A 12,325-nucleotide genomic window follows, 5' to 3' on the forward strand; every position below is an offset into this window, starting at 1 on the left:
GGTTAAAATAAAGCTGAAAAACATTTGAACCCAAACTTTTTCCTTATTCTTCTTTTTCTTCATCTTGCCTTTATATTGAGAAAGATTGTTTCCCAGTATTTGTCACAAGGAATCCAATGTTTTTTTAAAATAAATACCATTTTCCATTTTCCATTGTGATAAAGTAGCTCAACAAAAAGAAGGCAATCCGCATCATGATTGTCAATTGGATTCAATTATATCAAAGTTTGTACTAAGCTTTCTTCTCATAAGCTTTGGTAAAGTGTAGCCATAAGTGCTGCTAACTTCAAAGCCTGTGCATCGAAAGAACTGATTGAAAAGAATTAAAGTGAAGAGATACCTTATTCTGTTGAAAAGGATGTACAAAAGGATGCACAAAATCGAAGTTCAATAGCTTCGACTGAAAGCAACGGTACTAGAGTCATATCGTTCGCCCTTTTCGTATCTTCCCTTTACTCGTTTCTTCACGAGAGATCTGGCCTTTCGTCGGATTTGTTTCTCTTGTCTGAAGATAGAAAAGATGGTTGTGAGATGTTGACAACTGATCTTATATACGAGGCAGAGTCGATTTTGCATAAAAATAGGAGTTGTCTGAGGAAGTTTAGTTTGCAATATGTATGCACTTTTTCTTAAAGAACTTACAATTGAAACTGCTGTTTTTCTTTGTAAATTTTTGTTGCAGCATCGACATTGTTGAGGGGCAAGGAGTGTTTACAGTCACGATGGTAAGGCGAGCTACATGAAGGTTCGCCTCTTGCCCGATCAGGGAAGTCTGTTCCTGCACTGTCAAGACTCATCCTTGAATCAGCAAATGACAAAGTTGAAAGGGAGGGTTGGATTGGACGAGCAGATTCCATGTTTGTACTCATGGGATGGTTACAAACTTCATCAGAGGGTTCACTATCTTTGTCCATGAGAGCATATGAGAAGATGCAAGATGATGAGGTCGCGGAGCTTGCCTGCCATACACAGATTAATATTGATTGGCAATACAAACAAATGCCCGATCTTCATAAACTGAATCTATTTTCATACCAAAGAAAACTGAAACTTGATTGTTCATTTTCAAGGACCTAAGAAAAAGAAAACTAAAAAACACTCCAAACCTCCATCCCTTTTCCATCGTGATTATTTGATTTACTAAGTGACACATCCTTCTCCATAGAGGAGTGTGAGTACGACTCGTCTTTATTATCGAACAACCTGCCGGTAGGATCTTGATCGCTGTTGAATATCTCGTCGAAGTTCTGGAATGTTAAATCAACTTCAGGTATGTTGAAATCATCGCGAGAAACAAGCTCGTCACAAACTCCGAGGTCTTGCATATTTTGAGACCATATCTGTCAAGTTTTATAAAGAAAAGTTGAGAACTCCATAAGTCATAAACCGTGTTGTTCAACAGATTGATGATGTTCAGAGAAAAGCATCCTACTTAAATTCCCAGATTCTGTTTCATTTGAAAACAAAGTGTCCTCTGACAGATTAGTAGATCAAATCTTCAACTCATGAACTGAAACTCTATGTTGTCGACCACATTTTCCAATTCCCAAATTAATTTTTCTTCAACATTTTAGCCTCGGGCTTTTTTTTTTTTATTATTTTCAACTTCAAGATAATTTCGTTTTGATAATGAAAGCCAACTTAGCCATTAGTTTGTCTATAATAGCTCATTTCCATATGATCAAGCAATGCCTAAAGCCAAAAACAGATATATATATATCATAAGACAATAAGAATTAATAACCAATGATTGATAGAAAAACCTGACTTTCAGCTGGACTTTTACAATTCCAAAGGGATTCTCCATGGAAGGGAAGCAAAATAGGGGATGGCAATGGAAAATTCTCAAGCTGAGTAAACGAAGTCATCTTCAGCTCCTGAAGTAAGTTGTCCCTTTGTTGAATATCAGTACTGCGATTTTCGGAATGGTTCACGTGTTCATTAAGAGACTGTTCAAACTTTTCCGAGGCACATGTCTTTAAAGAAGTCGCACCATCTTTTCCCTCACCAAGAATCAAAGGTGAATGGATATTCTTCTTTACAAGCTGGAGACGACTCAACTCGAGAATTTGTTGTAAAATGAATGAAGTGCCCTTTTCTTGACCTTTGTAGAGCACCTGCAGTAGATAGCAGAAACTAAGCCCCTCCTTCATGAGTAAAAGAGAGAAGAATATCCATAGAAGAAACAAGGGTCTGCAGTTCATGAATTGAGGAGCACAATCACGATGGATCTAAGCTAATAAATCATAAATTTTCTGTACGATTTTAAAAACTACGAACCGATTACAAACTGAAAGGATATATCTAGTCCAGATTATATTCAACAACTTTGAAAAATATTGTTTTCAGTGGATTGCGCCTTAACTTCTTAGCAGTACTTTATATCTTTCTGAGTAATCAGAAAACCAAAGGGAAAAAAATTGTCAACCAATTTGGAAGCAAGATGTGTTATTCTATTTGTAGGTACAAAATAAAGCGAGCCACTGTTCTAGAAGCCTAGTGCTTTTGAAACATGTTGGATAAAGTAATGAGGAACAAAAAGTGAGATAAATGCTAAGGGGCAATTGCCATTTAAAGCGAAAACCATAAAATTTACACGAAACTTTCCCTAAAATAAGTTTCATGAGTTAATGATCCAACCTTGTTTCCAGCTGCAGCTATATGTGAACGACTTCGTCCCGATGCGTCAAAAGTTTTAACAACACTGGAAGTATCAGAGCCAGAAGTGGACACAAACTTAGCTTTGTCAACTTCATTTACATGAAACCCCCAAAGTGCTGCAAAATCCTTGGCTGAAGGACATCCCACGTATCCTCTGATAGTTCTTTTCTGGTGTTGGGAAGAGGAAACATGAAGGGTTCGATCGCAACCACGACATAGAAACATCTGATGATCTAAACATTGAAGATAGGTAGGGAAACTTCGGCAAACTTCGCACAAGAGCGTTCGAAGATGTCGACTTGAAAGTGCATTGGCTGAATGAACTTTGGCATCACAGGAAAGGCAAAGGTGAGCTGCATCAGGGGTACAGTAAATAATTGGCCTTAATGCAGCACAGAATTCACAAGTTCTCTCCATTGGCTCATATTCAAAATCTCTGTCAGTTCAAAGTGAGTCTAAATCGAAACTCCACCGGTTTTCTTCTGAGCTGATTCGCCTTAATGGGGGACAAGCTGCTGGATTCCATTGAAAATTATTCTGCCATTACTTTCCAAGATCCAGAACTCAATTTACATTGCAATTTAAAACCAATTTAACCCAATTTATTGCTTATGAACTCTTAAACTAGTCAGTCCTTCCACAAGCAAAACTTCAAATCAAAACATAAGCACCACCTAACATCAAATAAAAAGAGTATGCAACAAACTTTATTTACCAACAAATCATTAAAAAAAATCGGAAACTAAACAAAACCCAAGTGAAGATGCAACTCAAACAAGCAGTCTAGAAGACAATTCACAAGTTTATCAATTAAACCTAGAATTCAAACACAAAAAACTAAGCTAACAACATTGAAATAACAGAAACCAGCATCGACCCAATTGAAGAATCAAATCAATTAACAAAAAAGGTAAGAAATTGAGGAAGATGAACAAGAAAAAAGGGTGGGTTTTGACCACTGTTTTCCAGCCACGAAGGGAAAGAATCTTACACGGGAAAATGCAGCTGAGACTCTGACTTAGATAAAGAGCAGAAGGGAAGTTTGTGAATCTGAACTGAAGCCTGGTTCTTTCCTTTATTATCATCATCATCAAAAGATTGGTCCACAATCAGAGTCATGGGACTTTTTGGGAGTGACGTGGGCAAGGGATTCGTGAAGCTTTTCGAAGATGGAGGTGGACACGTGGCCGAGAATGGGGACCCATCACCATTGATGATCGAACAAGTTTATCCAAGTGCATGTGAACTATGAAGATCCTACGACCAGAAGACAGACCTTAGATTCGATTGTGTAGTGTGATCGACAATCTTATCTACTCTGAGTGACCAAAGCCATTTTGTCATTGGATAAAAAGGGCTTCCCAATTACGGCTCCATACGGACAATGAACCATCGTTGTAGGGAACAACTCGAAGGTCCCGCATTCAAGAAACTGTAGGGACCGACATTTTCATATTCCATGAGAAATCATCTTCTCTATCTCCGTTATAATTAATTGACCATTTTTCATTTAACTATTGTTCTCAACTATTAAAAAATTCATAAACTAAGATTTAGAGCATTGATGTCAACAAAAGTTTTAATTTACGAACATATCATTTTTTAAAAGAAGATTTATTTATATTATTTTAGAAAGTAATGAAAATATTAATCCAGTCAAGTTAATATTAAATCTAAAAATGCAAAGCAGTCATCCAACACCTACACCTAAGAGTATTAAATTATCGAAGTCTGTCATTCAACATTATTTAAGGAATGAAGTCCTCTTAGTTGTATTCAAAAAACCAAATCAATAAATTAGGTCAGACCATGTTGTCTTAATTTGTTTCCTTATTCAATGTTCCTTCTACTTATCTTTATAGGCATAATTGCAGTATTAAGTAAATGTTCTTTGCCAAAGGTTGATGTCTTCAATAAATGCTTTTTTAAAATGAGCATTAAAATGAGTAAAATCTATTGTTTTTATTTTTTTCATTTATCTCAATGTGCTTACCAAACAAATTTACCGCACAAAAGAAACCTTTTCACAGCCTTCTATAAACGATTTGATCATCTTACGGTACAAATTACAAAGTATTGAATTTGGCATTTTCCAAGTCTCTCATCCCCAAAACTGGTTAAGTATTTCACAAAATATACACTCAAAAACCTTACTCAACTCGACTTGATGTTAACTTCGATCATATCATCATCTTCCATGCCAAGGCCACCTGGGGTATCATTTGGGCCGATTTTATCCCCGTCAAAAACGAAGACCAAACTCTCAGGATCGATTTTAAGTTTGTCTGCGTATATTTTGAAAAGTCGCTCAAAATTGTCATCCTATACAAACAATAAAATTCCAAAACCATATTAGAGTATGTATGGAACACTTTTAAAAGTGTCACACTCACGTCAAAAAGTTACATACGGAACACTATCATAGCAGGGTTATATAAAGACAGATAATATGGAGATAAGAAAAAGTAATACCTACCAACAAGCCGGGGTATAAGATGAGGGAGTTACTCCTAAAGTAACTCAATCAAATAACATCTGAAGTATCATTACCATGAGAGACCTATAATACTTGCACTATAGCTTGGGCGTCGATGTTTCATAGAAAAAGACCCATTATTCTAAGACAACCGACATTCATAATTGCAGAAACTATCCAGAACACTAATGTAACAGAAGTAAAATCTAAATCCACCTTCAAACCTAGTGATCACCGCATAAAAATAGAGAAGTTAAGGCAATCATAACGTGGAAGGGAAGAACAAGAAAATCAAATTAAAGGGTATATGTGGCAAATCACTCTTGACAACTAGAAAGTACCCAAGAAACCAAACACTTTTCAAGATAATAAAGAGACTACTTCGGAAATTGAAGGAATTATAGTTCTCCACAACCCCCAGCCATTAATCAATGTTTTCAAGATTTGCTACCAATATCATAGTCTATACTTATTTCCTTTTCTCACTATTCAACTTCATCATATTCATTCGTTTCCCTATATCTAAAAATGCTTACCAAGAGTTCAGGGGAACTAAAAGGCATCTTGCATGCATATCAAAAACAGTGATCGCAAACATATAATATATATTGACAGAACAGGATGGTTGCAATTAAAGAATGCCAATTGTGGAATTGTGAATAACACGCAGACATGGAGGAGAACATACCACAAACAGGCGATACTGTTTGAGCTCTTCCTTGTCACTGTCACGTACAGAAATGACAATTTTTGCTCTTTCTTTAGAAACAACTGGAGTTTGGACATCCAAATCAGGTTCCAGAGAGTCCTTGGACGTGTTCCCAACATCCACTTTTGCAGATTCCTCCACTTCTCGCAGCAAGTTTTTAGCTGATAAAGCAACAGAGGCCAACTCTTGCTTCTTTAACCTACAGATTACAATATGATATGCAAAGGAAAAATGGCAAGAGACAAAGGCAATGGCAGCTTATGCACATAACAAATCAGAGTTCCATTTTATATTAATTGATTAATCAAGCAATAGATGCATACCACTAAGTTGGAATACCTTAACTCCTTCAATGTGGAATCTTCCCCACGCCTATTATTTCCATCAACCAACACTTTCGGTGGAGGAGGAAGCCAATCTTCCTCATTATCTTCAATTTCCACTTGTTTCTCCTTTGGGTTACCATTCACCGAACTCGTAGCCTAAATATTGATTAAAAGGAAATGGTCACAAAAAAACAAGATTTACCGACTGTTTCAACGAGCACTAATCTTAGGTAAAAAGAAACTCCACTGTTTCACTACATGAAGGGAATAATATACCGCTAGATTCGCAATCTTTGCTCGCTTTGTAAAAGGCGCCGGAGATTTGTCTGCGTCTGAATCCTCGTCTAATGTTGTTGATCCAAATAAAAGAAAAAAAAAAGCACAAGAACCATCAGTTTGAAAGATTGCAAGCACAAGGAATCCCAATTTCGAAATTTCTTGCTAAAAAATAATTATAATCACATCAAACACACTGAAATAGAAAGTTCTAACTTTATTTAAATTCAAATATCACTAAGGACTTTTACCATCAAGACAGACAACGGAGGGAGGCTGCACGCGGCTGTAATCGAACAAGGGTTCAAATTCTTCAGCGGAATCCGCCTGAAAATGAAAACTCAAAGCTAATTGACATGTGAGAGAGGAAGGAAAAGCAGGAGTAGAAATGAACAGAAAAGAGTCCCGTGCCCGCGGAATTAAAGATAGAAACAGACTCACCATTGTCAAAGACCTCGAAACCTAAATTCGTGAGGCTCTTCTTGGATCAAGATTCGTCGTATCCGGCCGGGAAATTCAAACTCACTGTCCGTTCACCATCGAAGCGTTACCTAGCGAGACGCCACTTGAAATTCTCTTCCTTTTAACAACGGGGCGGTTTGCTTTGTAAAATCCAAATCGGTTTAGCGGGTACGGGTCAAACCCTAAATTGCCTGCCCCGTTAGCCAAGAATTTTAAAATTTTGAATTTTGTGTTTATTTAATTATAAAAAACCTATTTGACAATTAATTATAAAAATAAATAGGTTTTTATTTTAAAGTTTTTGTTTTTTATTTCTCAAAATTAAATATTTTTCTTTTTTCCTTTCATTTTAAGTAAAAGAGCTGCTATTTGAAACAAATTTCAAAAACAAAAAAAAAAATTTATTTATTCTTTTTAGTTTTTATATTTTGACTTAGTTTTTAAAAAATAAGTAATACCGAGATATCAAAACAATAAATTTACAGGTGAAAACACTAAAAATAAAATAATTACTAATATCCCATTTGACAACCATTAAAAGAAAAACTTTTGTTCGTTTTCAAATTTTTCTTCATCATTTAAAAACAAAATTTTTGTCTTAAAAAAATTAGTTAACAAATATATCCATTTTTAAAAAACTAAAAATAAAAAACCAAAAACATCAAATAAATGGGTTATTCAAACGAACTCAAAAACGAGACTAAAACTTTAAAAGGAAATAAAATACATAAGATATTGGAATGCTAAGTTTCCTTTATAACGATAGTTACAATAAGAAGTTGACCACACAAAGATATAAGAGGAACTTCAAACGACACAACGCTTGAACGCTTCGCTTCAAAAGTTTGTATTTAAAAATTTCTTTAGAATTAATACAACGTATTTGAAATTTTAATCCTCCGAATTCCCACGATGGTAAAAACTTGACAAAAATTTAAAAGTTCATATTGCAATGAAATGAATACGATAATTACAAATTTTAAAATTTGAATTCCAATTAAATTAATTATTGGGGGGAAGGTCAAAGTTTGTTTCATGGGTTAAATGAATATAATTTGTTTACAAAATTAGCCCTTTCCATTTTAAGATAATAATTAATTTCAATCTAAATTAATTGATCTCCCATATATACACACACATACTAACCTATCAAACACAATATATATATATATATATATATATATATATATATATATATATACACTAAAAAGCATTTTAAAAAAAGTACTAAACCCTAATTGTTTTTAATTATTTGTATTTGTGAAAAAAAAAAAAAAAAAAAAAGAAAATGGAGATGGGGAGAAGAGGAATTATTCCAAGTTTTGCACAAGGGATTCATGTTCTTGTTGTGGATCATGACAAACACTCTCTTCAATCAATTGTATCAATGCTTCAAAGTTGCTCATTCAAAGGTATATATATTATTTGCTTTAATTACTACTTTAATTCACCAACCAACACCCCATTTTTAAAACTTTTTTGTTTCTTCAATGTCTTCATGTTTTTTAGTTTGGTTCCTCTTTTTTACCCCTTAATTTTCATTATTAGTTTTGGACTCTTAAATATTTTTCAATTCTCAAAAGAAAACGAAGAATAAGAAAAAAGCTATCTTTTAGTAGTATCTCGTTTTTTATACATAACAAAATGAACCAATTTTAGATCCTATAAACTATAAACACAAATACTTTGTTTATATTTGATAGAATATGAAATTTTAAACAAATTTGTCATTTACAAACTGTTTTCTTGGGTCTTACTTTCTTATTTACCATATTAAAAACAGTTTTGAATTCTTCGGTAATAAACTTTCCTTTTCTCTCAATAAAAAGGTTTTGAGATTATATATATATATAGTTTGCACAAATCTTTTGGTAAATTTTGGAAAAGTTTAAGAAAATGAGAAAAATGATACAAAGAGATAAGATGGATGATAGGGTTCATATAAAACCATGCATGCATGCATGCAAAAAAGAGGAAAAGATATCAAATTGGAAATATGAATACATATAAGTTATTATTATTATCCACAAAAAAAATAAAAATTATGCATGTAATTATTTATCAATTGTAATTATTTGAAAAAAAAAGAAGAAGAAAGAAATTAAAGCATTACCTTAATCCTTTGTTCTTCACAGTTACGACCACTGAAGAAGCTGATGCAGCCATAAAAATGGTTATAGAAAAGAGAGATGAGGCGTTCAACCTTGTAATGGCAAACGCCACTGAATCAAACATGAATGCTCTCTCAATTCTTCATCAAACCGGCATCCCAATCATCCGTAAGATTACATAACTCCTTTGTTTTTTCTTCCTCAATTTTTCTTTTTCTTCAATAATCGTTCTGAAGCTTAGCAGTGATGTCGCTGGAGATGGATATGAAGACAGCCGGCAGAGCCATAGCCGAATGGGGATGTTACTTCCTCGAGAAACCAATTTCAATGGAGGACATCGAGCTCGTTTGGCAAATCGTATACAGGAAAGTCAGAAATCCTAGGGCAAAAAGTTTGGGAGAAAACACGAAACTGGGGAAGAGATCTGAAATTGACGGAATGTTAGGGCGAATCGTGAACGTTACAAGAGAAGTGGAGTGGAAACCGCTTGAAGAAGAAGAGAAGGGGGGAAATGGGGGAAAATGTAGAGATCAGGGAGAAGAGAAATTGAATCCATTGGTGAAAGTGGAAGAGAAGACGAACAGAAATGAGCGAACGAACAAGAAATCGCGGATTGTTTGGAATTCGAAATTGCATCGAAAATTTACAGAAGCATTGAGCAAACTTGGAAACAGAAGTAAAACTTGATTGTTGCGTTCATCGTGATCGGTTTTTTTTGTTTGAGATTTATGGATTAAATTGGCTAACAATGATTTTGTTTGATGATCAGAATCGAGCCCTAAAATTATACTGAAGATGATGGATGAACCAAGTTTAACGCTTCGCCAAGTTGCAAGTCACCTACAGGTTCTTTCTCATATTCTTTCATTATATCCTCACTCCAAACTTAGGGCTTAGGGTTTTGTAATATATGGGAATGGAAGTTTACTACTCTTATTATTAGTATTAATGGCCCATTCATTTTTTATGATGATTTCACTTTCCTTTCATATGTACTAAATAATAAAAATAAATTATTTTAAAATATACTAAAATATTTATAAAATATAACAAAATATCACAATTAGTTTAATTTATTTAGATGATAAAACACAATAGATATACTATGACTGATATCTTTATATCTCTATCACCGATAGATACAAACAGTAGTAAGTTGTGATATTTTGTTATATCCGTAAATATTTTTAAAAGTTTTATTATTTAAAATAATTTTTTTTAACAAAATAATAATAATTAAGTCTATAGATAATAATCTTTCTACTACCAAACATTTAAAAACTGAAAATTTTTTTAAAAAGTAATTTTAAAAAATTATTATTATTATTATTTTAAATTTTGGTTAAGAATTCAATTCTTTCTATCTTTCAATTTTGTTATAGTTGTTTAGAAATTTGTAGCATAAAATATTATTTATGGTTGTTAAAATATTAGTATCTTTTAACAAACCCATTTTATATTATAAGTGATAGGAGGAATGTCAAAAACGACAAATTTAACAAAATATTTACTAACATATAGCAAAATTTTAAATTATATCAATGATAGACACAAATATATTTCTATCAGTCATATGATAATAGAAGTTTATCAGTATCTAACGTTGATAAATCTAATATTTTGTTATATGCAGAAAATATTTTAGTCTATTTTACTATATTCACATGAGTAATATTTACCCATTTAGCTTAGCCTAACCCTATGCAGCAAAGATATTTCATTTTGTTGTTATTTTATTCCAAATAGATCAATTTCCCTTTTTGTTTGGCCTAAGAAGGTTTTTTCTTCTTCTCGTTTTTGTTTATTTTTATAAATAAATTCTAAAATCAATTGAGTCTTAGAGATGCAACCAAAGAAAATCATGTTGCAATGCTAGCGACAAATTAGTTGTATTCGTCTATATAATTCTACTTGTCACTAAAAATGCAAGAAATATAGTTCTTGTGTAGTACAAGCTTTCGTTGAAAATGTTGAGAAAAGAAAATAAATCTATTGAAAAGCATGTTGGTTTTAAATCCTTCCCTTTATCCCTATGAGTGTGTGTGTGTGTTATTTCATGAACACTTTCCTTTATATGGCATATATATATATGTATGTAATAATTGAATGTAACTAATTGATTTTTACAAACTTTTGACATTAACTTAATTTGCTTCTGATTTTCAGAAATTCAAGTCTCAAGTAAAGCATTTAAATAAGATAACAGCAAATGATTCATCATCATCCACTTCATTTGTCAAAAACCAACTTCAACAATTACCTCCAAAGCGCAATACAAACATATTAACCCAGCAAATTAGTTACATTACAGATCACAACCTCAGACATTCACAAGTCCCAGCTGCCAGCTGCTTGAATAATCCTCCTACTCAACTCCCTAATTCTCAAGATGTTTTTAGTCCTCATCTCATAATGATGAACCAAAACAACTCCTCAAATTCATACAGAACGACACAGTACCGGACGACTAACAACGATCTCCAACTCAAAACTTATGGAGGATTATTTGAAGAAATGAACCTCAATCTCGTTGAAGGCAACCATGTCTTCACCGACGAGCTTTACACGAATGAAAGTACTTTAGAAGGTTTTATTCAGACATCTCATTATTCTTCTTCCAACTTCCAGCATTTTCCTGCAGATGAAGATTATTATTGCTCCTTTTTCCAAGATGATCATGGTCAGTTGGAGTTTGCTCAAAACTTGGCTGGCAGCTGTTTGGATGTTGACAATAATATCATCACGTCAATGTCGGGAGCGCATTCGGCCGTAATTGCAGGTCGTTCTATGAATCAGAATGTTGCCTTAAAGGAACTTGATGATCTGCTGAACAATACAGAAGAAGATCCAATGGTATATTGCTGTTATGACGGTGAGATGAACTCCTTTGACATTGATCAATACTCCGAATGGTTAAATGCATGACTACAAGAACTTGGAATGATGGAATTAAAATACATACAGATGCTAAGTTTTGAACAAAAGACTCATCATTTGCAACATTATTCATTATTGTTTGTTTGGAATTGGAAGTTTGTTACCAATGTTCAAATTCTAAGCTTCTTAGTTCAAGAAAGTTGCGAGACTTTTGTGCTTTCATGCAACCATCATGGTATATGTGGGTTTGTAGATTCATTATAAATGTATAGGACACCAGCTCATCATGTTTCAGTTTTAAGAAATTCTATGCAATGAACATTTTCGGCCCTTCACTTATCGTGTACTTGATAAACCACGATAGATCAAGATAGACTTTAATGTTTTGTAATATTTTGTAAAGATTTTGGTTATTTTGCTATATTTA

The 12,325-nt window shown here is 33.4% G+C and overlaps 3 protein-coding genes across 10 annotated transcripts; 1 reads left to right on the plus strand and 2 right to left on the minus strand.

The window, feature by feature from the left end:
* Nucleotides 1-178: 178 nt before the first annotated feature.
* LOC103489318 (putative zinc finger protein At1g68190) lies at nt 179-4,051 on the minus strand. Of its 7 annotated transcripts, none has more exons than XM_051091063.1 (6): nt 3,655-4,038; nt 2,641-3,335; nt 1,764-2,117; nt 1,107-1,340; nt 643-959; nt 179-505 (listed from the first exon to the last, which is right to left on the minus strand). In XM_051091063.1, exons 2-6 carry the CDS (start codon nt 3,076-3,078, stop codon nt 388-390), a joined length of 1,461 nt encoding a protein of 486 aa, XP_050947020.1. In that variant the 5' UTR covers nt 3,079-3,335; nt 3,655-4,038; the 3' UTR covers nt 179-387. The 7 variants fall into 7 exon arrangements, with proteins under 7 accessions (XP_050947020.1, XP_008446650.2, XP_008446651.2 ...); XM_008448428.3 differs by having other exon boundaries at nt 2,641-3,173; nt 3,653-4,038; XM_008448429.3 differs by having other exon boundaries at nt 2,641-3,176; nt 3,653-4,038.
* Nucleotides 4,052-4,662: 611 nt separating this feature from the next.
* Nucleotides 4,663-7,050, minus strand: LOC103489317 (uncharacterized). 2 transcript variants are annotated; one of them, XM_008448425.3, is made up of 6 exons: nt 6,890-7,050; nt 6,700-6,775; nt 6,449-6,516; nt 6,186-6,328; nt 5,826-6,045; nt 4,663-4,983 (listed from the first exon to the last, which is right to left on the minus strand). In XM_008448425.3, the coding sequence occupies exons 1-6, from the start codon at nt 6,890-6,892 to the stop codon at nt 4,816-4,818; spliced, it is 678 nt and encodes a 225-aa protein (XP_008446647.1). In that variant the 5' UTR covers nt 6,893-7,050; the 3' UTR covers nt 4,663-4,815. The 2 variants fall into 2 exon arrangements, with proteins under 2 accessions (XP_008446647.1, XP_008446648.2); XM_008448426.3 differs by having other exon boundaries at nt 5,826-6,007; nt 6,170-6,328.
* Nucleotides 7,051-9,267: 2,217 nt separating this feature from the next.
* On the plus strand, nt 9,268-11,946 carry LOC103489562 (two-component response regulator ORR24-like). The gene is made up of 3 exons (XM_008448792.3): nt 9,268-9,697; nt 9,791-9,867; nt 11,188-11,946. Exons 1-3 carry the CDS (start codon nt 9,268-9,270, stop codon nt 11,944-11,946), a joined length of 1,266 nt encoding a protein of 421 aa, XP_008447014.2.
* Nucleotides 11,947-12,325: the final 379 nt, after the last annotated feature.

Source organism: Cucumis melo, chromosome 10, assembly GCF_025177605.1.
Source record: "Cucumis melo cultivar AY chromosome 10, USDA_Cmelo_AY_1.0, whole genome shotgun sequence".
Lineage (NCBI taxonomy): Eukaryota > Viridiplantae > Streptophyta > Magnoliopsida > Cucurbitales > Cucurbitaceae > Cucumis > Cucumis melo.

Bases quoted from the DNA above. Each gene is read 5' to 3' on its own strand.
- LOC103489562 (XM_008448792.3), top strand. From the start codon at position 9,268: ATGTCGCTGGAGATGGATATGAAGACAGCCGGCAGAGCCATAGCCGAA. The intron at 9,698-9,790 runs GTAAAACTTGAT...TTTGATGATCAG, and splicing joins GAGCAAACTTGGAAACAGAA to AATCGAGCCCTAAAATTATA. The intron at 9,868-11,187 runs GTTCTTTCTCAT...TCTGATTTTCAG, and splicing joins AAGTTGCAAGTCACCTACAG to AAATTCAAGTCTCAAGTAAA.
- LOC103489317 (XM_008448425.3), bottom strand. The intron at 6,517-6,699 runs GTAAAAGTCCTT...CAACAACATTAG, and splicing joins CTCCGTTGTCTGTCTTGATG to ACGAGGATTCAGACGCAGAC. The intron at 6,046-6,185 runs GTATTCCAACTT...TGTAATCTGTAG, and splicing joins TCCACATTGAAGGAGTTAAG to GTTAAAGAAGCAAGAGTTGG.
- LOC103489318 (XM_051091063.1), bottom strand. From the start codon at position 3,078: ATGGAGAGAACTTGTGAATTCTGTGCTGCATTAAGGCCAATTATTTAC. The intron at 960-1,106 runs GTTTGGAGTGTT...TGTGTATGGCAG, and splicing joins ACGATGGAAAAGGGATGGAG to GCAAGCTCCGCGACCTCATC. The intron at 506-642 runs GTAAGTTCTTTA...TTCTATCTTCAG, and splicing joins GAAAAACAGCAGTTTCAATT to ACAAGAGAAACAAATCCGAC.